The 25,893-nt window shown below is 46.9% G+C and overlaps 1 protein-coding gene and 1 pseudogene across 1 annotated transcript in view; both read right to left on the bottom strand.

Annotated features, from left to right (window-relative positions):
* The window catches only part of SLC25A43 (solute carrier family 25 member 43), a 38,106-nt gene extending 25,312 nt beyond the window's left edge, over positions 1-12,794 (bottom strand). The window contains exons 1-3 of the mRNA XM_038588175.1: positions 12,520-12,794; positions 4,693-4,934; positions 1,485-1,666 (exon numbers count right to left, since the gene is read on the bottom strand). Of these exons, the coding sequence (XP_038444103.1) occupies positions 1,485-1,666; positions 4,693-4,934; positions 12,520-12,794 (699 nt within the window). The remainder of the gene's footprint in view (positions 1-1,484; positions 1,667-4,692; positions 4,935-12,519) is intronic.
* Positions 9,587-12,452, bottom strand: LOC111094752 (annotated as a pseudogene).
* Positions 12,795-25,893: the final 13,099 nt, after the last annotated feature.

The following is a 25,893-nucleotide window of genomic DNA, read 5'->3' as shown; positions in this document are numbered from 1 at the left end:
ATGATCCTGGGGTCATGGTGAGCCTGCTTCTCTTTCTGCTTCCCTCCCTCCCTCCCTCCTCTCTCTTTCTCATGAATAAATAAAATCTTAAAAAATCTATGGGACATCCATATGGTGGAATGTTATGTGAAAATTTAAAAAGGCATTCTCAATATTTGATGGCCTGGGGCAATATCCATTATATAATAAATGAAAAACAAAGGATATTAATTTTTATATATGGTGGGAACACATTTTATAAAAAAACAACCTCCCATATACATGTATTATATATATTTATGTACACCCACAAACATGCAGAAAAACTATTAATCGTAGTGCATAGGTGTTAGGTTGAGAAGTAATTATTGTTTTTTTATACTTTTCTGTATGTCCCAAATTTTCTATAATCTATGTGCATTTACTTTTTTATTGTGGTAAAACATTCATACTACACTTGATCTTAGCCAAAAGGCCAAGAAGTGAATGTGGTGAAACATTCATAACATAAAATTGATCATTTTAAAGGTATGTACATTACTTTTAAAATTAGGAATAATGGGAGTACATGAGTGGCTCATTCAGTTAAAGTTCTGCCTTCAGCTCAGGTCATGATCCCAGGGTTCTGCTTGGTGGTGGTGGGGGTGGGTGGGGGGGAGAGGGTAACCTGCTTCTTCCCCACCCCTATGCTCTCTTTCAAATAAATCTTTTTAAAAATTAGGAATAATAGGTTTTGTGAAGAGATGGGCACTAAGCAGGTGCTAAACTTACACCTACATTATAATCACAATATGTGACCATCATTTATTTGTTTGGAGAAAAGGACAAGAAAAGAATACAACCCAGACAGATGAACTTTGATGGATTAGGGCACAGAACTGAGGTGGGGTGGGGTGTGTCATTGTGATGTGTATTATTCTGAAGGCAGTTTTTCTTTATAGGTTGAGATTGGTAGTTTCAGACTTTTTAGTGCGGAGGAGGGTGAGACCCAAGCCTCAACCAAGAAAGATGCAAGGGGAAGAAGCCGGCGGGAGGTGGGGGTGGGCTGGTAACTGAGCCAGCAGAGGGACAAGTTAGAGACCGCAGACAAACTCAGCTGGGACCAATCACTTAGAATTGTATTCAACTGAATTATGATCGGTAGTTCTTGGCTGACTTTGGTTCTTTCCAGTCCCTTTCATTGAGACCACTTTAGGAAGAGAGGATATAAAAGTGGGCCTCATCTGGAGGCTTCATCAAATACCTAAAAAAGCCGGGTATGGGAATAGGGAGGCTGCTTGGGCTGGAGCCAGCAGCCCTGAGGTTAGCAGCAGAAATGCCCCGGAGTTGGGAGGTGTGGGGGTGGGGTTTGCATCATATTTGTGTAGCCTTTATGAGCTCCCTGGAAACCTGGCATCACTCAAGGTCACTGTTCTTTGCAATCACTATAGCCTGCAAACACGCCAAGGCACCCCTCCTACCTGATGCCCCCCCTGCCCCTCCCGCTCCCCCAGATAACTCCTCACCTGCATCTTTCTCTTCACTGTGTCGAAAGGAAAGGAGAGTGTCTGGGTTACAGCAGCGGCCAGGCAGACATTGGCAAAGTTCTGGAGGGGAGAGAACCGATCTCGGGGTCCTCGGGGTCCGTTCCAGAGTTTCTCCAGGTTTATGTAAACTAGAAGGGAGCCAGCGGAGAAGGGGAGAGCACCTGCAAAAAGAAGAAGGAAGGCTTCAGAAAGAGGCTGCTGCCACCTTGGGTGCCCCTGGCTTGAGAACCTAAGCGCCTGGCTCTGAGCTCATTAAAGGCACTTCGGCCAGAGCAGCCCGAAGCAGCTTTTCTTCGCTGGTAATAATGTGCTCCGTTTTAATAGGGGATGTGTTATTGGCCAAAATGCATCAAATCGTTCACCAAAAGTTTGTGTGCTTTACTGTGTGTAAAGTTTATGTTACAAAGAACCACGGATATTGAACTCTAGGTAATGAGACACATGTTGAGTAGCTGAGGGGTGAAATGCATTGATATTTGCAAATTATATGGAAGTTATCCAGAAATCAGTATGATGGACTGATGAATGGCCAGAGAGGGATGGACACATACATGACAAAGCAAGGTGTTAACTGGAGCATCTGGATGGTGGGCATGTGGGTATTTCTGAATCTTGTCCTTTTTCTGGGTGGTAAAAATTCTAAAAAATAAAATTTTGGGGAAAAAAGAATCGTTGCCATAAAGAAAAAGTCTGCGAGTGGTATTTGTCAGATTTTGGAGGCTGGGAGGGACTGGTTTCTGGCTGAGAAGGAAGCGTTCTGTGCGGACTAGAAAGCGAGACTGTACTGGTGAGGGAGGACACTTGACCTTGCTTTTGGGAATGATGTGACCGTATCAGGGCCCAGGGGGCCACCCTACAATGCGTGGCATGCTCACCTTTCCCAGGAAAAGATGGCGAGCCAGCAGTACAGTAGGTGGCCCTTTCAAGAAACTTCTAGAAACTGTGGGAGCTATCTTAAGTTTACAGCGGGTCTAAATTTCTCTTATAATGAGATTTAAAAGAGGGGCTAGTGGGATCCCTGGGTGGTGCAGCGGTTTGGCGCCTGCCTTTGGCCCAGGGCACGATCCTGGAGACCCGGGATCGAATCCCACGTCGGGCTCTCGGTGCATGGAGCCTGCTTCTCCCTCTGCCTATGTCCCTGCCTCTCTCTCTCTCTGTGACTGTCATAAATAAATAAAAATGTTCAAAAAAAATTAAAAAAAAAGAGGGGCTAGCATCAGTGGGGTTGCTTGTCTTTAGGAAAACATAGTATGTATTTAATAAACACATTACAAGTGAAGTACCCCCCCACCCCATTTACTTTCATTCAGAAATTATTTGTGGAGTTTATGTGATGTGCTGGGCCCTATGCCAGTTGCCAGGAATACAATGAAGAGTAGGCTAATTCCTGGAGATGCTCACCATCTAGTGGAGGAGGCAGACAGATGATATGTGCCGTAATGGGGTGGGAGTGGGCAGTGGCTATACAAAGTGCTTTAGGCACACGAGGATCAGGGGGATTAATTTTGCCTAGGGGAATCAGGAAGGACATCACAGAAGAGAGAACTTTCCCATTGGGGTTTTGAGGATTGAGTAGGAGTTTGCCAGATATCAGGAGAGTGGACAGGCTGTCCAGGCAGAGAGAACAGCAGGTGCAAAGGGATTGTTCTTTCCAGGAAACTGCAAGTTTTTCTGTTTTGGCTGGTGCATGAGTGCAGGTGGAGGTGTGGCAGGAGATGAGGTGGGACAGGCTGGCCAGAGCCATGTCTGAAGGCTCTGATGGTGTGCCATAAGGAATTTGGGCTTTTTCCTGTAGCTCGGGAGTTGGCCAGGGCTTTAATGGAGGACAGTGGAGTGAGGGTGGCAAAGTGACTGATGTGGGTTTGGAAGGGTCGCCAGGCCCCAGCAGCGGTGCACAGGGTGGTCTGGGGTAGGAGAGACCTGGGACTGGGACCAGGTAGGAAGCTCTCCTAAGGTCTGTGGGAAGGATGAGGGCAGAGGGGTTGGGGATGGGGGAGGGCCACAGACTGAGAATGAAAAGGTCAGATTGACAGTACTTGGTGACTGAAGCCACAGCGGAGAGAGGAGAGGAGCTGAAGCGGGTCTAGGTTTCTTCCAGCTTGGGCCACAGGGTGAAGGGCCGGCGGTCTCACTCATTAGGGAACCCAGGAGGAGCAGGTGTGAGACTAACGAGGACATCAGGTTTAGTCTCGAGTTGGATGTGCCAGGGGAGCAGCAGATGAAGGTGTCCAATAGCAGGTACTCATCCTGCCGTTGGGAATTGGTAGCAGTCAGTGGTTAAATCAGAGGGCTCTGGGGTTACATTGCTAGGTTCTTCCACTTTCTATCTATATGATCTTGGGCAAGTCCCTTAGTTTCCCTAAGCAGCTCTTTCCTTGTCTGTAAACTAAGGCTTAAATGACAAACCGTAGGCAAGGTGCTCAGCACAGTAGCTGGCACAGAGCAAGCGCCAATAAATGTTAGTCACCGTGGCTACAGGGTTGAGGCTGGGAGTTATTTGAGTATAATGATGCTTGGTTAAGCCAGTAGCTTAGCTGAGGCCACCTGGGGAGGGTAGGGAGAGTGAAAAGAAAGCTAAGGAAGGAGCCTGAGGGAACAGTGACACGTGGAGGGAGTGGCTGGCGGCATCAGATGAGCCAGATAAGACAGCTGCCAGAGAGGTGCGAGACACATCCAGAAGATGGTGGGGGTCCTAGAAGCCAAGTTTCCAGAAGAAGGAGTGGTCAGTCTCATCAAATGCTACAAGAGATCAGATATTGGGTGAGAGTCTGCCGGGTTTGGCAACTAGGGACTGGGGTGACTTGTGCATGTGTAGTCCTGGCAAGGCTTCCAGAGACTGGAAGCCACAGTTGCTACCCTGGTTGTGCTCACACGTGTATGCATGCACACTGAGACTCCTTCCCGCAGTCAGATGGGATGTGGAGGATAGTCTTCCTATCAGTTTGGGCTGGCGACACCTTCACTCTCTCTCCACTCCTCCCCTCCCTGGGATGTGATAAGCCAAAGTCAGGAGTGGGGTACATGGCTTTGGAATAAAATGAAGCTAATTGGCTCTACATGGATTGAATCCATATGACCTTGACCTCAAAAAACTGGTTTGTAACCAGTTAAATGGGTATACAAGGTATAAAATATTCATATTTATCAAAGAACACAACATTTCCTTAGGTGAAAAGTTCCATCTTACCTAGAACAGTAAGGGAAACCCCTCGATAAAGGGCTAGGAACCCTTCCTGTTGATAGACAGTAGAAAAAGCATGGAGGATCCCTCTGTAAGATGGCTCCAGCAGGTTCTGCACAATCAACCGGGTTTTGATGAGGTCTGTGGGGTACATCACAATGGTAGACACCATGCCCGCAAGACTCCCAGCCATGATGGAGCTCCACTGGGAAATATGGCCCAGGTCATCCGTGAACAGCATGACAAACCTGGGAGAAAATAAAAGGGAGGGGGGAAGACCAAGAGAATCAGCTATAGGGTGGGCTAGAGTGCCCTATGACTACTTATTGCAGTGCCTCCCAGTATTTGGAAATGGTTTACAAAGTGAAAATTATTGATGTATCAAGATTAATGAATAGCACGTTCAGTTCTACATTTACAGAATTTTGTTAACTATAAGGAGATGCCCAACCCTCTTCTTTATGCTACGCTGAATTCTTCCTGCTTCGTTTTAAGCATTTCCCCCTTTATCTGTATAACTGCTAACCCTGGCTTGCTGGTGGGGTATAAATGCATAGGAGCACTTAGTAAATACTGAATTGGAACGTGCTCCTTTGGTTCTGTTGAACTTAAATGAAACCCCTTGAGATGATGACTTTGAGCATCCTCAGTAATTGAGGCTTTTTTTTTTCCCCCACAGTAAGTTCAACATGGGGCTTGAACTCAACCCCGAGATCAAGAGTCTCATGCTCTACTGACTGTACCAGCCAAGTGCCACTGCACCCCTCCCCCCCATAATTAAGTTTAAAAAATGTACTGGTTTGGGCACCTGGGTGGCTCAGTTGGTTAAACGTCTGACTTTGGCTCAGGTGGTAATCCCGGGGTCCCATTGAGCCCTGTGTCGGGCTCCTTGCTCAGCAGGGAGTCTGCTTCTCCCTCTCCCTCTGTTCCTCCCCTCACCATCCTGGCACCTGTGTTCTGTCTTTCAAATACATAAAATCTTTAAAAAATGTATTGGTTTAAAAGTTAGAAGATGTGCCACCCCACTAGTCTGGGAAATGACAAATAAAAATAAGATACCATTTCTCACCCAGCAGACTGGCAAAGATGAAAAAGTCTGTTAATATCAGATGATGGGGAAGATATGTGGAGACAGGAATGCTCACCCACTGCTGCTGGAAATGTGAATTGGTACAGCCCCTTTGAAGTATCTAGCACAACTGAAAGAATGCCTCCTTTCATCCTAGCAATCCCATTTCCAGGTGCATATCCTAGAGAAGCCCTTGCACACGTACATGTGAAGATATATACAACATTGCATGTTAGTGTGAAAAGTCTAAAAGTCCATTCATAGGGGAATGGATAAACTATAGTAGTCATACAATGGATACTACAGTTAAAATGAGCTTGTGACTATGTGTTCATACGGATAATCATGAAAGTATAAAGTGAAAAAAGCAAATTGCAGGGTGACCTATAGTGTATGACAACCATTTATATAAATTAAGAAACACATCCATAAAAGCATACATTATATTAATTGTGGGCAGCTATAGCTACATATTTTTTTTAAAAAAGTGTAAAATAGACCTCCAGGAAGGTTGGGGGGGAAGGGGCTGGGAATAAGGACCTCAGCTTTCTCCAGAATCTTTTATTTCTTGTATTAAAAAAACTACGTGAAGTATCTTTTATACTGTCTTCCATGCTGTTTCTTCTGGATGGTGGGTACAGGAGCACTCTTCTTTGCATTTCTCTACAGTTTTGTAATGTGGTCAGAATTGGCTTTGTGTGGATTTTTCCAAACGCAAGCCAGAAAGCCACTCTGTTACAGTCCCCTTTTTTTGGAAGCAGCGCGTCCCCAGTCATGAGGACCTACCTTGGCAGAAATTGTTATAAGGGTACTTTTACATGGTACACATTCCCTGCCCAGGAAGCAAAGGAATTTTACTCCTTGCCTACGAGGACAAAAACAAGAAGGGCTTGGAAACCAGGAAAAACAATATTTTCTACCAGAGAATGGGGTAGGGGAGAGGGAGAGGAATAGCAAGGGGTGTGACTAAAAGGAAAGTGATCAGGGCTAGGCTAGAAGACAAGCATCTTTTTGTTTATTTTTTCCAAGATTTTATGTATTTGAGAGAGAGCAAGCACAAGTGGGGTAGAAGGGCAGAGGCAGAAAGAGAAGCAGGCTGGGCCCCACTGAGCAGGGAGTTGGGCATGGGGCTCCATCCCAGGATCTTGGGATCATGACCAGAGGCAAAGCACCCAGGTGTCCTGTGTCTTTCTAAAAATGAGACTGTCTCCAGTTCTTTGGCTTTCAAATCTCCCATGAAGAGGTGTGTCCTCCTTTAGCCTGGCAGGAAGCTAGGACCCTCTGCGTGATAAATAAGACAAGTGGGTATTCAGGTGAAATCATTTAAAGGGTCCTAGGACAGTTTCTTTGCTCCCAAGTAAACACTCATTGACTAAAATCCTCTCCTTAGAGGTGCCTGGGTGGCTCAGTTGGTTAAGTGTCTGCCTTTTGCTCCGGTCTTGATCCCAGGGTTCTGGTATGGAGCCCTGTGTTAGGCTCCCTGCTCAGGGGGGAGCCTTCTTCTCCCTCTGCCTCTGCACGGGAGGGGGGGGCTGGACCGCCCGCCCACCCACCTTGTGCTTGCTTGCTTACTCTCTCTCAAATAAATAAATAAAATCTTGTTTTTTTAAAAAAAAGCATCTCTGGGCGCCTGGGTGGCTCAGTTGGTTAAGTGTCTTCCTTAGGCTCAGGCTAAGATCCCGGGGTCCTGGGGTTGAGCCCCATGTCAGGCTCCCTGCTCAGTGGGGAGTCTGCTTCTCTCTCTCTGCCCCTCCTCACTGCTTGTTCTCTCTCAAATAAAAATCTTTTTTTTTTTTAAAGGAAAGCATCTCCTTCAAGCTGTAGGAAAGTCTTAAGTTCATTTTGTCAACCTACCATTGACTACTGTTAACTGCACTAATTGAAACAGCCATAAAAAAAATCAGAACAGTCATGAGTTAACCAGCTACCTTTGAAAGATGCAGGTAACTAAAGCAGGCATTCACCAATGGGCCACTGGCCTGTGTCACTGCACACTTCCTTCTTCCTCCCTTTTCTCTCCCCTGGCCGGTAGAGCTGGAGGGGAACATGAGGAGGGGCAGGGGAGACAGGGGCATGCTTGACCAGAGGGGTGGTCTGCAGCAAGCTCGAACAGTCTAGATGATGGTGGGACCTCAAAATGCCAAAAGAAACACCCAATTCATTCTCATCGCCTTGCCCTATTCTCTATCCCACCCGACCACTTCTGGGGCACGAATGATTACCCATTTATCGGACATCTACAATATGCCAGACACAGTGCTAGCACTCAGCATAGATCCTAACAGAGCTCAACAGTCCTCCCAAAGCAGTGGTGGAGAGGGGCAGTGGGAGAGGACAGAGGGCCCTGGTTCACTGCACGACTTGATAGACTAGGAATCGGAACCTTATATCAGGTTGGTTTATAAGGTAGGGTCTTACTATTAAATATACAAAATTCAAAAGAACCAGAGAAAGGCCTTTCTTCTTGACTCTTATCTGATAGAGACAAGGACTACCAACCCTTCCCCTTAGAATTGCAGAGTCAAGGCAAGCAACCCTGATAGGCCATCAGTGACATCCTCCTGGGCCCCATGTCTTAAGCTCTTGTCTTATTGGCTGGGGCAGCAGTGTTCCCCTTTCTGCTCTTCTCCCCAGCACCCTCTCCCCTACTAGCACAGAAGCTTTTCCCAGAGAGACTGGATAAGCTGATGAACAGCAGTAACCCCTTCCTTTGAGGCACAGGGTATCACGCGTGCCTTGGGTATATGCACTTAGAACTGCCAACACTTCAGCCTAACACAGCTTAGCAGCCAAACACAAGCTCATGAAGTGGTTATATAATAGGAAAGTGGTGCTGGTTATGAGCTATTCCAGAGCTGCAGGGACCCAAGCCAATGTTATACAGCTAGACAAGCAGTTGTGGAGTAAAGTTGGATGAGGATTTACTGGTTGATGTATTTGAAAGCCATCCACTGTGTTGCATACTATTTATTGCAAGGGTCTAGCTCCTAATAGACTCTACTGAGTGGACTTTTGATCATAAATCCAAGTGAGAGGACATGTCAGTATCACAATGGTGGGCAGAGCCCTGGACTAAAAAGCCAGAAGACCTGGTTTCAAGCTCCAGTGCTGCCATTAATTCTATGTGCTACAAGTCAATCACTCTATTTCCTGAATATTCTAGACGTTTATGCTTTGTTCAAAATCCTAACCATAGGCTATACCATTACCCTCAGCCAGCTGTTTTTGCAAACTCATGGCCAGTAAAGAAGAGACCATGATTGATCAACCACTTTGCTTTCTATGCCTAGCCATTCATTGATATACTCTCTTTTCATTTCTGGAAGGAACATAATCTCGCAGGAAACATTAGCAAACTCAGGCCAAGGAACTCTTTCTTCCTCTCCCAGTCACCAGCCTCTGTCAGGTGCCCTCAGCTGCCACATGGACCAGCACAACAGGTTCCTAACTGGCCCTGCCCCCCCCCCCCCAGTCTTCCTCCTGCTAGTTGCCTTACCCTGCTACCAGGTGACAGTAATTCCTATTGAGTTGCTTTAATCACCCCCCACTCCTACCACCTCCTCAAAAATCTCCCACAGCTAACCTTGGCCATACTGAACCAAGTCCAAACTCCTTCACCTGGCCCTCGGAGATTGCATTCCAATCTGCTTTTCTGGCTGTACCTTCCCATTGCTGCTGTGGGCACGCCTCATGTTTCGGTCAGGCTGCATGCCTTAGCTCATGACAATACCTGCAATCTATGCCCGGAAAACTCCTACTCATCCCCCCCCCTCCCCCCCCCCCGCGACCAAACTCAGGTGGTTTTTTTTTTTCTTCTGTGAAGTCCTCACCTCTTCTCCTCCTCATCAGAAGTGTGAATTTCTTGTTGTTTTTAAAAATATTTTATTTTTTTCCAAGTATAAAATGCCCCACAAGGAGAATTTTATTGATGCCACTAGTTTATTTCCCTCTTAAAAGACCAACTGCAACCAAATGAAGTGAACATAACCTCAAGGTTTTATTGTCTTGATAACAAAATGTGAAGCTTAGAACTGGATCACTTGGCCCTTTCTTTTCTTATCTCCTCCCAGCTCTAAATGCTTGTATCTCTTAATAGCCAGCATTCTCTTAAGATCTGCAGTTGGGCTCAACACATTCAAGACTCAGCACAATCTTCTTTGTAATTTTAGCTTTTTTTTCCAGAAAATTGGCTTAGTCGACCCACCATGGCCACCCTGCTTCCTGTCATAATGCTGCTTTCCCTGGACATAAAGAGAATCTCTGCCTTGTACTGTGTCCCTTTGTGGGGTCAGTGCTTGCCATACTTCTTGCAGCGAGTCCGGTGGGTTTTAGGAATGTTCACCATGTTTGCGACAGTGCTGTTGGCACAGAAAGCTAAAGACTATTTTTAAGTGAGCTCTACACCCAATGTGGGGCTCGAACTCACAAGTCCAAGATGGAGAGTCGCATGCTCTACCTACTGAGCCAGCCAGGGGCCTCAGAAGTGTGAATTTCTGTAGCACTTTGGCCACATGCTGTTGTCTTCTATTCCTCTATAAGCCCTGGGGCACAAGGACCATGCCCCTTCCATCCCTGCATTGTCCCCAGTGTCATGCCTGCAGGGGGTACTTAATGAAGTCTGGCTATGTTAATGTCGAATGAATGTGAGAGAAAGGCAGCAAGATGTAGTAGAGTAATGGATTTGGAGGCAGAAGGTCAGGTGATGGGGCCTTAAGCCCCATCCCTGAGGAGTGGTGTGGCTGGTCTGGGCCCAATTCTGCATCTGTAAAATGGGCATGATACTTCCCACCCAATGAACCTTACAGGGCAGGAGTTGTAGAAATCCAATGATGTACACACCTGTGTCTGTGCATGTGCACGCGCGCATACACACACAAGGGTAAGTATGTAGAGGTGATGGCTATATTGATTAGCTTGATTGTGGTGATCATTTCACCATGAATATGCATATCAAAATATCAAGTCGTACACCTTAAATATATACACTTTTTATATGTCGAAGATATCTCAATGAGGCTGTTAAAAAAATCCAATGATGCATATATACTAAGTGGTATTGGGGCCAAAGGCAGGCCTCCCCAAGGTAGGCAACAATGGTATGTAGATTATTTTGAGCTGAAAACAATCAAGGCCCAAGACTCAGGCAGAAATTCTGACCTCCCCATCAATTGCCTAAAAAGCATGAAGATACAGGATCTGCTCCAGGAAGAGAGTGATCATAAACAACACGCGAACTAGGGGTGGTAGACCCAGAGGGATTTAGCAAAGTCTGTTAAAATTCCGCTCTAGGTCCTCTCGGTTTTGAGTGGCCCAGCAAACACTTGTTTACCAAACATTGACTCCTTTTCATCCCACTGTGGGTTGCATTCCTTCCCTTTGAAGTCCCAGACCCCACCTCCTCCTCCTCAATTCAGAATGACACAGAGACCTCATTTTGCCATCTTTGGAATCTTGTGCGTGCGCGTGTGCATATCCCCCACATGTAGGAAATTGTTTGATTTTCTCCTGTTAATCTGTCTCGTGGCAATTTAATTCTTAGGCTAGAAGAACCTTGGACAGAGGGAAAGCTCTTCCTCCCAGACAGTGATTACCAGAACAGCCGTGTACTTAAACTGGCCAGTAAAGTTCTGCCTCCTAATCCTACTTGGTATACATTCCAAAGGAAGATTTTCGTAATACTTTGTGGAGAATAGGGGGAAGAGGGGAGAACTGTTTACAGACATCAGGCCAGATGTGGCTGAGGAGGAAAGAGAGCCTTGAGGCAAATGCCCCAGGATCTCACCACCTTTCTTCTCCACGGGAAGAGAAGAGAACTTCTCCCAAGCCTGGGTAATTTGTGCTGGCCTTGAGGGCTCAGTGAGGAGGAGGATTCCTGGTTTGTCAGATGGGGGAACCTTCCAGCACCAAAGGTGAAAATCCTAACTGTTAATCTCCAAGGCTTGAATTAGGTGGTGAAGACTGTGAATTAGACTCTGTCTAATTCAAAGCCAAGGCCAGTCTTCAGAGTTGGCACTGTGCCCACGGACCATCCCCCCAAGCACAGAAACTTCACTCTTCCTGAAGTTCCATCAGTACCGGTTCATTCTTTTATGCTTGTTTTCAGTTAAAATGCAAATATCTCTGAGCTCTGAGGAATCTTTGAAGACTCAGCTGGCATTTGCATGTTTAGATAGTTTCCAAAGGAGCAGCTGGGTTGAGAGAAGGTGAAAGCAGCACAAAGAATGAGGCCAGTGGGTAGAGGGTAGGGTGAGGCTAAGTTGAGGGACCTGCTTGCAGCCTCCAGTTGGGCCCTAAAGGCAAAGCTTCATTGGTGGGAGGCGGGGGTGGTTGGGCAGAAACCTGTGGCCTTCTGCGGCAATGGTTGGGCCCCCTCCCCCCACCAAGCACTTTCTGGGGGTTTGCTCACAAAGGTATAACCGCACACAGAGACCTTCCAAGGGGTCTGTCTCTCCTAAGTCAGCCAAGGCAAAGTTTCCAAGTTAGTGGACGGTGGGAATGGTCAGGAGCCATCTCTCACTCCTTCCCCTCGGATCTCCTTTTGCGCCATTCTACCTCCTCGCCCGTGCAACTCTGGTGAGCGTCTCTGGGCCGGGGCTGCGTCCCACAAAACCGCACCGGGCGGGGCGGGGAGCTCCGAAGTGCACCCCGGGGCCTGCGCAGGTGCCGCCTCCCGGCCCCACTGCTCGGAGGGGGCTCGCGCGCGCCTTGGGGCCCCAAGCTCGAGCGGCCCCCACCTCCCGCCCCGGCCGCCGCTCGGCTCTTACTTGCGGTAGGCGGCGAGCTGCACGGCGCTGCAGGGGAAGAGGCGCAGGCAGGCCACCGCGTTCCCCTTCCACAGGGCGCGGGGCCCCTCGGCGCGCCACGCCCGGAGCCCCGCGGCCCACGGTCCCCGGGCCGGGCCCCGCGCGCCGCCGACCTGGGCCAGCACGGTGGCGAGCTCGAGCGGCGCGGTGACCGTGAGGCTGAGCGCCCCCGCCGCGCCCGCGCACAGCAGCCGCTGGCCGCCCGTCAGCCGGCCGTCCCGCCGCCACGTCGCCATCGCCCCGCGGCCGCCCGGCCCGGCCCCGGGGGTCCGCGTGGCTGGGGCTGCGGCTCCCGCGAGCTCCCAGCGAGCTCCTGGCCGACTCCGGCTCCCGCGGAGGCCGCAGATCCGGGCCCCGCCCGGCGTGGGGCGGGCCGTGGCCCGGACGGGAAGCCGGGTCCACGCCTGCCCGCGCGGCCTCGGGCTGGGGCTGGGGGTAGGGGTGGGGGTGGCGAGGCCGAGGCTCCGCACCCACCGCACCCACCGCACCCACCGTGCTCCTCAGCCGGCGGGATTCTGTTGCGATCGAGAGGCGCCTCACTCTCCGGCCCCGCCGGCTCCCTAAGTCTTTAGCGCCCCCCCCCCCCCCCCCGCTCTTGTTTACCCCCCCTTCTCCCTTCTCCCTTTCCACATTCCACCTCGCCCTCTTCCTTCCCCGGCCGGGCGGGGCCCCTCCTCCCTCCGACCTCTTATATTCTGCCCCAAGAAGAGGCCGTGCCAGTTGCGCAGTGCAGAGGGGAAAAGAAACCTGTCATACAGGCCTGCTCCCTATCACACTTGTCAAAACGTCGAGCTTCCTGTGCATTATCTCATTTAATCCTCAAAGGAGCCCTTAATAGGTATGTCCTCATTTACTGCCCTCGTTTGGAGAGGCTGGAGGTGTGGCCTGGACTCTGGAACCTGCCTTAGCATCTTGGCTCTGCAGCTCACCAGCTGTGTGACCCTAGGGAGGTCACTCCAACCTCTCTCTCCGCCTCAGTCCCTCATCTATAGTTTCTTCCTCCAGGGGGTGGTTGTAGGGATTAAATGAGCAATGACACAGGGAAGCACCCTTGGGCAGCAAGAATTTGCAGTTCCCTTCCGTGTCCTTCTACACTGATTAAGTATCAAATTGACATGAGACAGATTAACAGGAGAAAACCACAGGCGTGGAAATTCCAAAGACGGTCGGGCAAGACAAGGTATATATGTAATCCTGGACTAAGGAGAAAGGGGGTAGGGGTCTGGGACTTCACAGGGGAATGCACTTCACAGGACAATAAGAAGAGAAGATTTTGGGGGCACCTGGGTGGCTCAGTGGGTTGAATGGCTGCCTTTGGCTCAGGTCATGCTCCCCTGGTCCTGGGATGGAACCCTGCATGGGGTCCGTGCTCCACAGGGGCCTGCTTCTCCCTCTCCCTCTGCCTGCTCCTCCCCCTGCGTGTGCTCCCTCACTCTCTGTCTCTTTCTCTGTCAAATTAATGAATAAAATCTTAAAAAGAAGAGCAGATACTTGGCAATGAGATGTTTGCCCTGCCAGACAGATGTGTCACTCAGATAAGATTTATCTCTGGTAATAACCTTTATCCTGGAAAAGACCCCGAATTTAGACTCTTTTGTATAGTTAAGGGAGGGGCAAAAGTTTCTCCTGAGCTCCTGTGGTTGTGATTGCCTCAGCTCAATACAGTCCACATTGCCAGAGTGGCCCATCTTGGAACCGCCTGCCCTTGGTGCCTACAGCATGACGTGTACGTGTTAGCTATGATTAGCTACTATTTTGCAGAAGAGGAAACCAAAACAGCGAGCTTGACCTACTCTAGCTCCAAGCTCTCTAGCTCGTAGCTGCTAGGGGCATCCAGGATTCAAATCTAGGTCAATTTTGTGCCAACTAACAACTACGCATCCATTGTGACTGCAGAGTATAACTCAAGTAGGGACATCTTCAGTGGCTCTGTTAGCCTGAGAGGACAATGGAGGCACAGAAGGGCTGAAAGGAATTTGGCCAGAATCCAAGAAGATTTATGCCAAGTTCAAGAAGACTTCCAAGTGTCTCCCTGTCTCTTTTTGTAAAGCCATGTTCATAATAACAATGCAAAGGAAAGGGTCGGTTGGCAATCTGTGAGGATAAAACATTCAGGTACACAGTTGCTTTCACACTTGTATAGTTATTTCCCACAATTTACTAACAGGTGGGACGATAAAGGAGCCTTTTCTAAAAGGCATCATAGGGCCTTGATTGAGAGGGCTTGCTCTGCTCACAAAGCCTTGCTCTGCTCTCAGAGACTGGAGAACTCTCTCTCTCTCTCTCTCTCTCTTTAAGATTTTATTTATTTGTTCATAAGAGACACACAGAGAGAGGTAGAGCCATAAGCAGAGGGAGAAGCAGGCAGGATCCCTGGGGGGAGCCCGATGCAGGACTCAATCCCAGGACCTTGGGATCACGACCTGAGCTAAAGGCAGACACTCAACCACTGAGCCACCCAGGGGTGCCCCTAGTATAGTATGCTAAATGCTCTGATGGAATTGAGCACAGGATGTTGTGGGGAGCACAGAAGAGGGACCCCAACCTGAGTTGGGAGGATGGAGGAAAGTATTCAAGAAGCCTTTTCTAAAAGGGGCTTTAATGTGCCTCTGATTATCTTTTTTGTCTTTTTATCAAACTTATTTATACATGTATGTAGTTCTAAAAACTCAAATAGTTCTATAAGCTTTTTGTAAAAAAAGATTTTATTTACTTATTCATGAGAGATGCAGAGAGACAGAGGCAGAGACATAGGTAGAGGGAGAAGCAGGCTCCCTACAGGGATCCCAGGACCCTGGGATCACGACCTGAGCTGAAGGCAGACGCTCAACCACTGAGCCACTCAGGCGCCCCAGAACACTTTTCTTATTTTGTGACTTCTCCTGTCTTACCATCAGCTAACCTCACGGCCGAGGGAGGCCAGAGAAAGGAGGATTATGACCGAGGACTTGAAGAGAGAGGCCTTGAACCTAACGTGGGGGGACAACAGTAAGGAAACTTTCAAGTGGCGCTTTGTCCCTCAAGTTCTTTCAGGGTGCTCTGCCCTGAGAATGGCACAGTTGATGCGATAACTCCATTGTATGAAGATTGGCTCAACCCAGTGGTTTTTGTTTTGTCTTGAGGCAGCTTGTGTGAGGGTGTCAGCTGTACCCGTCCTGGCGACAGGGGACGGACATGCTTTTCTTTACACTGCCATTTTTTGTGTCCTTGGCAGGAATGAGATGCTCAGATGAGCCAGAGGCAAGAAAAACTGCTTTTCTGTTTCATAGCTGTGGGCCAGGAGAAATCCTGAGCTGATGGTTTGTTTTTTTTTTAAATATTTTTAAAAAAGATTTTATTTATTTATTTGAGTGAGAGAAAGCCAGACAGGGCATGAGTGGAGGGGGAGGGGCAGAGGGAGAGGGAGAAGTAGGCTTCCAGCTGAGCTGGGAGCCCAACACAGGGCTCGATCCCAGGACCCTGGGATCATGACATGAGCCCAAAGTGGACGCTAAACCAAATGAGCCACCGAGGTGCCCCACTGATGGTTTATTTTAACCTAGAAGGTAAAAATGTACATATTTTTTTCACTACAGGTACGTTGAATGGTAAAACGAGTAATAGCAAGGTGTATATTTGTCACCTTCTATCTTTTCGTGATAGAACACTAACAGAATGAGGTGCGTTAATATTTTACTCAACCAGAGCCGCATTCATTTACTAACCATTGGGAGCATTATGTATATTGATCTTAAACATAAATCAATTCCTGACTGTGTCCCGTATTTGGACTGTGCCTTGTAGACTCAGGCTAACCTTACTGCTGCTTTTGCACATTTGGTGAAAAGTCTGTGAAGACACACAACTGGTTAAGGACCCACAACTTTGGAAAAGGCAGCTGATGTGAGAATAAATGTATAATTGCTTTTAAAAAGTGAGGCAGGGGGCACCTGGCAGGCTTAGTCGGTACAGCATGCGACTCCTGATCTTGGGGTTGTAAGTTCCAGCCCCATGTTGGGTGTAGAGATTACTTTAAAATAAACATTTAAAAAGGGGGCAGTTAGTAAAACAGTCATTTAACATAAGGAGAAAGGTGGCTGGCTGATGAAAGGCAATAGGCAGCCTCCTGTCACCCTGGTCAGGCCCTGGGAGATGCTAAGAGTTTTAAATTCAACAACTGTCATTTTTTGCTTTCTCTTCTATATGATATCTTTTCTCCATTGTACTGTGAAAAAAAATTCAACCGAATAATTTTGAAAATCTAATCGGCTTTCTTTCATTCCTTTTTTTTTTTTTGAGAGAGAGAACCTGCACAAGGGTATGAGCAGCAGAGAGAGAGAATCTTAAGCACTCCATGCCCAATGTGTGGCTTGATCTCAAGACCCTGAGATCATGACGTGAACCGAAATCAGGAGTTGGATGCTTAGCCTACTGAGCTACCCAGATGCCCCTGGAGATCTCTTTGGCTTTCTTAAGTGATTCTTGAATGGAGCAGCATACACTGTGGCAAGTAGAGATGCTCAGAGGAACTATACAAAATAAAAGGTTGTTCTGGGCAGGAGGGTGGTAGGGCAAGAAGTTATTAGCAAAAGAAAGGATCATTGTAGGCCAAGACATTTTCTTTTTTAGGGGAAGGGAATGGTGGGGTGTTTATCATGCAGATTACTAGTGCTGATCAGCACGTTTCAGACTGACTATTAATTACAGGTGGAAACTGTAGTTAAATGTTGGCATGCTGTCATAGGGGGCCAGTGACACCAATTTGCACTTGTTTTTCTTTTTTTATCACTATATTACCTCAGTTTGACTTGCTGATGTTTCTCAGATTATAGTTTATCTTGCTATAATCATACCAATGTTGGCTGATTCCTACTCTCTTAATTTATCTTTTATTCTTTAGCCTTATGGAATTTCGCAAATTACAAAAGTAGTATATACCTACCATACACAGTACAGAAGCGTATTAAAGAGGGTTAAGTCCCCTTGCATATGCTCTGAGGAAACCAGTGGTAAGAGCTTGGTGCACACGTGTGCATCCTTCCTTGCATTTTTTTAATGCTCAAATATTCGTTTACATGGGTTTTTCCCCTCCCTCCCTTTGTTCCTTCCTTATGTTAAAAATGGAGTTACTTGGGATCCCTGGGTGGCGCAGCGGTTTGGCGCCTGCCTTTGGCCCAGGGCGCGATCCTGGAGACCCCGGATCGAATCCCACATCGGGTTCCCGGTGCATGGAGCCTGCTTCTCCCTCTGCCTGTGTCTTTGCCTCTCTCTCTCTCTCTCTCTCTCTCTCTCTATCATAAATAAATAAAAATTTAAAAAAAAGGTTAAAAAAAATGGAGTTACTTAATGCTAAACCTCACCAGAACTTAGTATCTAATCTAACTGCAGCTTCCCAGCTTCTCCCAGAAATGTGATCTTTAACCAGACAGCCTGGAATTTTTCTGGTCAGCATTAGTGGGTAATCGGCTGATGGAGCCTTCCATGCCCCTTAGGAGGGCCACCTTGCTTAAAACAATGCATTCTTTGCTAATAATACCACCCTGCCCGACCCCCATCTTGAAGAAAACTTTTCTTTTTGGCTGCTCAGGGGAGCTCCTTACTGTTTGCTAGATGGGATACTGCCCAATTCACAAATCGCTGGATAAAGCCAATTTGGCCTTTAAGTTAACTCAGTTGAGGACACCTGGGTTAAACCTCTGCTTTTTGCTCAGGTCATGGTCTCAAGGTCCTGGGATCAAGTTCCATATCAGGCTCCCTGCTGGGTGAGGAGTCTGCTTCTCCATCTACCCCTCCCCACTGCTTGTGTGCTCTCTCTCTCAAATAAATAAATATAATCTTAAAAAATAAATTTATTCAGTTGAATTTTTAAAAATTATTTAATTAATTTATTCATGAGAGACACATAGAGAGAGGCAGAGACATAGGCAGAGGGAGAAACAGGCTCCCCACGGGGAGCCCAATATGGGACTTGATCCCAGGACCGTGGGATCACGCCCTGAGTCGAAGGCAGATGCTCAACCGCTGAGCCACCCAGGCATCCCATCAGTTGAATTTTTACTATTGAATCTTTCCTTCCCTCCTTCCTACCTTCCTTCCCTCTTTCCTTCCTTCCCTCCTTTTAAGCAAAAGTGATAAAATTCCTCTGGAGAGATATCCAAAAAAGCTGTGAATCAGGTTATCTGTAGGAAAAGAAACTGGGAGACTTGGGAACAGAGGTGCCAGGGAGATTGACTTCTGACTGTGCCCTTTTGTGTTGTAGGGGCCAAGGCCCACTGCCCCCAAGGTGTGCCACTTTGGCATTGCAGATTCTGCTGAGCTGAAAACAGTCAAGGCCCAGACAATTCAGGAATCAACTTTCACTTTCCCCAAAAAACTGCCTGAAGGAATTTGGCCTGGGGGTCTGCTCCTGGAAGGGAGCTATCACCAGATATACTTACGTTGCACTAATATGCACGAGGTGTGGTAGACAGGGAGGAATTTAGCAAGGCCTGTTTGATCAAAGTCCTCTCTGTGTTCCATTGTTTCTAGATGGACCAGTAAACGTTTGTGCACCAAACCTTTGCTCTTTTTCATTCTTCCCTTCCCTTTGAAGTCTCAGACCCCTTTCCCCTTCTCCTTAGTTCAGGATGACTTCATGTTGCCTGACTGTCCTTGGAATCTCATGTATGTGTGGATTCCCTTTGCGTATGAAATTAAATTTGATCTCCTGTCACTGTGCCTCATTGTCCGTTCAATTCTTAGTCCAGCTAGAAGTATCCTGGAAGGCAGAGATCATTTTTCCTCCCCCACAGTACTGTTTGCTCTGCCCCTCTCTTGTCTTTTTACCAATAAAAAAAATCTTTTTATTAGTTAAAAAACCCTCTTGTCCACCATCACTTTCCCCTGAAGCATTTCCATTTGGTGCAGTGTTTTCTCTGACATTTGCCTTGCCCTTGGGGAGGGGTTGGTTTTGAAATGTTGAACAGCTCTCTTTTTCTTTTAAAGATTTTTATTTATTCATGAAAGACACAGAGAGGCAGAGACATAGGCAGAGGGAGAAGCAGGTTCCATGCAGGGAGCCCGACGTGGGACTCGATCCAGGGTCTCCAGGATCACACCCTGGGCTGAAGGCGGCGCTAAACTGCTGGGCCACCCTGGCTGCCCCCTACCTTCTCTTTGCATGGTACTTGTATTCCTTGGAAAATTCTGTGTACAGAAACACTGCGCAAAACACGCTTTTTCTTTGAGGGTTAAGCAGAATTAAGTTCTCAGCTCTGATCATTATTAACAGCATTTCCACCTCCACTGGTGTCTGGTAGGATCTATGGGCATTCTGGAGCATTGCAGATGTGCAGCATCCCTGGCCTTTGCCCACTAAATGCCAGTAGAGTACCCCAATTGTTGTGACACCCCCACCTCCAACTTGCAAGAGGCCCCCTGTAAGGCAGAGCCATTCCTTTTGAGAACCATTGCTCTAGCAGCTGCTCCCTCTGCTTGGAGAGTTCTTTCTCCAGATGTTTGCAGAGCTGGTTCCTTCTTGACATTTAGAGATCAGCTGAAATATTACCTCCTCTCATGGTGTAGGCTTCTCTACCCAATCTACAGAGGGCCCCGTTCACTCTGCCACATTGCTCTATTTCAATTCTCTGTATAGCATTTTTCCCCATCTGCTGCTTTTCTTTCCTCCCCTGTGCCTGGAATGCTGGTTGACACATAGTGCTCTGCAATTGTTAGTTACAGGAAGGGAAAAAGGGAGGGACAAATGGGATCTCTGTCAGTTGTACAATTTAGCAAAGATTAACAAAACACAATGTCTTCCTGAAGTTTTTTATGTCATGTATGATAAATAGCAGAAGATTAGCTAAATTCACAAGATCGATGGATTCCTCCATTTGCAGTGAATAAACATTTAGCCTTGTCAGAATTGGCGATTTGCCATTTTATGTGTATAGCCACATCTGGAGTTCAAAAATGAACTGGAATTTGACAGAGCCACTTGCTTTATCCCCAGTCATCATTTCCACCATGTCTTTGCAGCAGTGTGGGCAAGTCAACAATGACTTCAGCATCTCTAGCCTTTGCAATGAAATGTAAACACCATAGGGGCACTTGGCTGGCTCAGTTGGAAGTGCATGTGACTCCTGATCTCAGGGTTGTGGGTTTGAGCCCCATGTTGGGTGTAGAGATTACTTAAACTTAAAAAAATAAACACCATAAAATGTGGCTTCTATGGCTTTTGCATTTTTTTATTCCTTGGCACACAGTATTTAGGTGATGCACAAATAGCCTTCCATTTTGCTTCAAAACTTTTTTTTTAGGGGATCCCTGGGTGGCTCAGCGGTTTGGCGCCTGCCTTCAGCCCAGGTCATGATCCTGGAGTCCCGGGATCGAGTCCCACATCAAGCTCCCTGCATGGAGCCTGCTTCTCCCTCTGCCTGCGTCTCTGCCATTCTCTCTCTCTGTCTCTCATGAATAAAATCTTTAAAAAAATAAAAAGTTTTTAAAAAAAATATTAGAGCAAGACCAGGGTGGGGGGAGGGGCAGACAGAAAGGGAAATGCAGACTCTTTGCTAAGTAGGGAGCCCCATAGGGACTTGATCCCAAGACTCCGGGATCATGACCTGAGCCCAAGGCAGATAGATGCTTAATGGACTGAACCACTCAAGTGCCCCTGCTTCAAAAGTTTTGATGGGCACCTGGTGTCTCAGTGATTGAGTGTCTGCCTTTGGCTCGAGTTGTAATCCTGGGGTGATCAAGTACCGTGTTGTGGTCCCTGTGGGGAGCCTGATTCTCCCTCTGCTATGTCTCTGCCTCTTTCTAGGTCTCTCATGAATAAATAAATAAATAAATTTTTTAAAAAAGGTTTTGATGATGTTTGAAGCAGGAAGGTTTCATATTAAAATATGTGAGCCTTTTTTATTCAGTCCATCAATCACTCATTTGTTCCACAAATATTTATCCAGTACTTATTCTATATCAGGAATTATGTTGTCACATAATGGAATATAATTAACTCCCGTTACCAGACCTTAGTAATCCAAATTTCAGTAGTCCCATGATACTTATAGTTTCCTGGCTGCTAGTATTTTTACAAGTCTAGGAGATGGTCCAAGTGATAGAGTGGTACATCTCTAGTACCTATCTGAAGACCTAGTGTCAGTGCAAAAAGCATGGTGTCTCAACTCTTAGTACCCACGTAATAAAGAAGTAAGGATCAGAGGCGCCTGGGTGGCTCAGTCTATTGAGCATCTGACTCTTGATTTTTGGCTCAGGTCATGATCTCAGGGTCCTGGGATTGAACCCCATGACTGGTTCTGCTTTCAGTGGAGAATCTGCTTGAGGATTCTCTCCCCCTCTCTGTCTTTACCCCCACCCCACTCAAATGCTCTCTCTCTTTCAAATAAGTAAATAAATAAATCAATCTTAAAAAAAAAATTAGTGATCAGTGCCCAAAGTGAAAGCAGAAAGCAGTTTTATTAAGGCCAGTACACTTTCAAGGTAAGGGAGCTAGAGTAGGCAGGCACCAGAGGTGGCAGCTGCCCTGCGGTACGGCGGAGGTCCTCTTCTTTTCTGTGAGTGGGGTCTTGCCTCAAGGGCAAGGTGGTTTCTAATGGAGGCTGCTTCCAATCACTTGCAGGGCTCCTCCCACAGGTTGGGAGGGAGAGTTTCTCACCCTACAAGGTTTTTTTAAAAAATATTTTATTTATTTATTCATGAGACACACAGAGAGAGGAAGAGACATAGGCAGAGGGAGAAGCAGGCTCCATGCAGGGAGCCCGATGTGGGACTCGATCTTGGGACCCAAGGATCACGCCCTGGACCAAAGGCAGTCGCTCAACCGCTGAGCCACCCAGGTGTCCCTGACCCTGCAAGGTTTGTAGGGAATTGGAATCAGCATGGCAGCCTTTCCCCACGGAGGGGGCTATACCCACAAAGCAAATGCATTATAATGAGTCTAGGGGTTACCCTGGGGCAGAGGTGGAAGAGGATTTGTACCCTTGGGCTGCTATTTTAAAAAGATTTTTTAATTTATTTGAGAGAGCAAGAGGGAGCACAAGTAGGGGGAGCCACAGAGGCAGAGGGAGAAACAGACCCCCTGCTGAGCAGGGAGCCCGATGCTAGGCTTGATCCCAGGACCCTGAGATCATGATCTGAGACAAAGGCAGACGCTTAACCAAGGGAGCCACGCAGGCACCCCTCGGGTTTTTTTTTGTTACCATAGCAGAGACTGATCTACCCTGACTAACATATCTACACACGGTTGTCCCCAGAGAAGCCCTCCACCTGAGCTACTCATGAAGATATAGGGGAGGCACTTAATGCTTGTCAGTTACCTTCAGAATTTTTTTCCTTCAGCTTTATGAAGAGACAGGAGATGATTATAAATAACTGCTTTTGCACTGACTTTCATAAGTTAAAGTTGTCACTTGACTATTTGAGCTTTAAGAAAAATCTGTGTCTTTCTGGGAGGAAGAACCAGTCTTCAGTCTGAATGATCGTAAATGTGACGAGGACTGACTTTGAACAACCCAAATTTACGACAGGCTTCATTGGTGTTGTGCCACGTGAGGGAAACTAAATGCCAGGATGGCAAAAGCCATATAGCGGTAGCACATACGCCTGGGTGGAGACAGGAGTTTGGAGTGTTAAATGGTTTTCATGGTCTGAATTACCTAGCTTTGAAATCAACTGAGGAACTTGCTGCAAACATTTTGATCATAATGAAGAGACTCTTGAAATGCTTGATTAAGTGTCTTCTGCAGAATTTCTCCAAAGTGGATGGCAGTGGTGAGTGGCTAATTGTGCCAATTTGGGTCCTCCAGGAAGCAGATGCTAATGGGGAGTTAGGAATGCAAGATGTTGACTGGGGACAATGCTTGTGAAAGAAGCAAGGGCAGGGAGCAAGAATGGGCAGGGAAAGCCCTTAGACCATAAGGGGATCTGACGCGCACGTGCAAGGGATGGGGGAGTCAGGGAAATGGGCAGAATTACCCTAGGCTGCAAGGCAGATGTGGCAAAGTCTTGGTCAACCCAATGGGGAGTTCTGGAGGAAAGACCGCCTGTTAGAAGGCTCCCATGTTGGGCAGAAGTGGCTAGGCCCTGGTACTGCCACTGTGCTTGGTCATTGGCTAGAATTTTCCAAAAGGACATGTGGTCTTGTCAAGAATGCTGCAGCTGATCTTGCCAGGTTCTGTAGCTGGAGGCCATCAGCTCATGGCGCTCCTCAGAGGTATATGGCACACTCTCACCCGAAGAGAGAGCCAGTGTGCAGCCCCACCCACCACAGCCCACCCTTGGTGCGGCATGGATGCGCTTCTCCGAACATGTTCAATGCTCCTGTGGACTTCTCTTCCTGCGGAGAAACCTAGAAGAGGTGAGTGCCAAGCGCTACACCGTGCTCTAGTTACTCTTAGGGCTTCCACTGGTTCTCAGCCTCTCCTTTCTCCCGTGTGCATTCTATACTTGTACTGATTTTCTGTCTACTTGACCTGTAATTACCGACAAAAAGGTGTTGAAGTCTCCAATTATAGTGGTCGGTATATTTATTTTTCCTTGTAGTTCTGTCAGTTTTTGCCTCATTTATTTTGATATACTATGGCTAGGTACAAATACATTCAGGGCTGTTAAGAATTTCCAATTGTTGGGGTGCCTGGGTGGCTCAGTTGGTTTGGCATCTGACTCTTGATTACTGCTCAGATCATGATCTTGGGTCCTGTGATCGAGCCCCACATTGGGATCCATACTCAGTGGGGAGTCTGCTTGAGTTTCTGTCTCCCTCTTCCTCAGACCCTCCCCACTGCACTCTCTCTCTAAAATAAATAAATCCTTAGGAAAAAAAAAGAATTCTCGGGACACCTGGGTGGCTCAGTGGTTGAGCATCTGCCTTTGGCTCGGGGCGTGATCCTGAGACCTAGGATCGAGTCCCATATTGGGCTCCTTGTGGGGTGCCTGCTTCTCTCTCTGCTTGCGTCTCTGCCTCTCTCTGTGTCTCTCATGAATGAATAAATAGAATCTTTTAAAAAAAGAGAGTTCTCAATTGTAGAGAATTGACATTTTATCATTAGGTAATGCTCTTCCTTTTTTTTTTTTTTTTTTAAAGAGGGCATTCTTTCTTTCTTTAAGATTTTATTTTAAAGTAATCTCTACACCCACTATGGGGCTTGAACCTACAACCTCAAGATCTAGAGTCACATGGTCCTCTGACTGAGCCAGCCTGGTGCCCTTCTTCTTTTTTTTTTCTGGGTGTGTTTGTAAGGGTGTTTCTGTATGAAGTTAACATTTGGTTTTTTAAAAGTTTCTATTTTAATTCCAGTATAGTTAACATGCAGTGTTATATTAGCTTCAGGTGTATGAATAGTGATTCAACAATTCCATACAATACCCGCTGCTCATCATGACAAGTGCACTTCTTAATTCCCATTACCTATTTCACTCCTCCCCTCACCTCCCCTCTGGTGGCCATCAGTGTGTTCTCTATGGTGAAGAGTCTGTTTCTTGGTTTTGTATCTCTCTCTTTTGTCCACCTTTGCTCAATTCCTTTTTTTAACTTGCTTGATTCTTTTGTTTTTAAAATTCTACATATATGGGCAGCCTGGGTGGCTCAGCGGTTTAGTGCCGCCTTCAGCCAGGGCGTGATCCTGGAGTCCCAGGATCGAGTCCCACATCGGGCTCCCTGCATGGAGCCTGCTTCTCCCTCTGCCTGTCTGCCTGTGTCTCTGCCCCTCTCTCTCTCTGTCTCTCTCTCTCTGTCTCTGTCTCTCATGAATAAATAAATAAAATCTTTAAGAAAAAAAATTCCACATGTAAGTGAAATCCTATGGTATTTGTCTTTCTCTGACTTATTTGGCTTAGCATTATACTCTCTAGTTCCATCCATGTCATTGCAAATGGTAAGATTTCATTTTTTGTGCCTGAGTAATATTCCATTGTATATATAAACCATGTCTTCTTTATCCATTCATCAATTGATGGGCACTTGGGGTGCTTCCCTATCTTGGCTATTGTAAATAATAGTTTACAATTGGCTATTGTGCTGTTATAAACACAGTGGTGCATGTATCCTTTTGAATTAGTGTTTTTGTATTTGGCATAAGTACTCAGTACTATGATTGCTGGATCATAGGGTAATCCTATTTTTTAACTTTTTGAAGAACCTCTATATTCTTTTCCAGAGTGATTGCACTAATTTGCATTCCCACCAACAATGCAAGAGGGTTCCTTTTTCTCTATGTGCTTGCCAACACCTGTTATTTCTTGTGTTGTTGATTTTAGCCATCCTGACAGGTGTGAGGTGATAGATCTAACTGTGGTTTTTTTAAAAATTTTATTTATTTATGATAGTCACACAGAGAGAGAGAGAGAGAGAGAGGCAGAGAC

The sequence above is a fragment of the Canis lupus genome, chromosome X, assembly GCF_011100685.1.
Source record: "Canis lupus familiaris isolate Mischka breed German Shepherd chromosome X, alternate assembly UU_Cfam_GSD_1.0, whole genome shotgun sequence".
NCBI classification, from domain to species: Eukaryota; Metazoa; Chordata; class Mammalia; order Carnivora; family Canidae; genus Canis; species Canis lupus.
The sequence above is the reverse complement of the archived record's forward strand: the minus strand, read 5'-3'. Positions and strand labels throughout refer to the sequence as shown.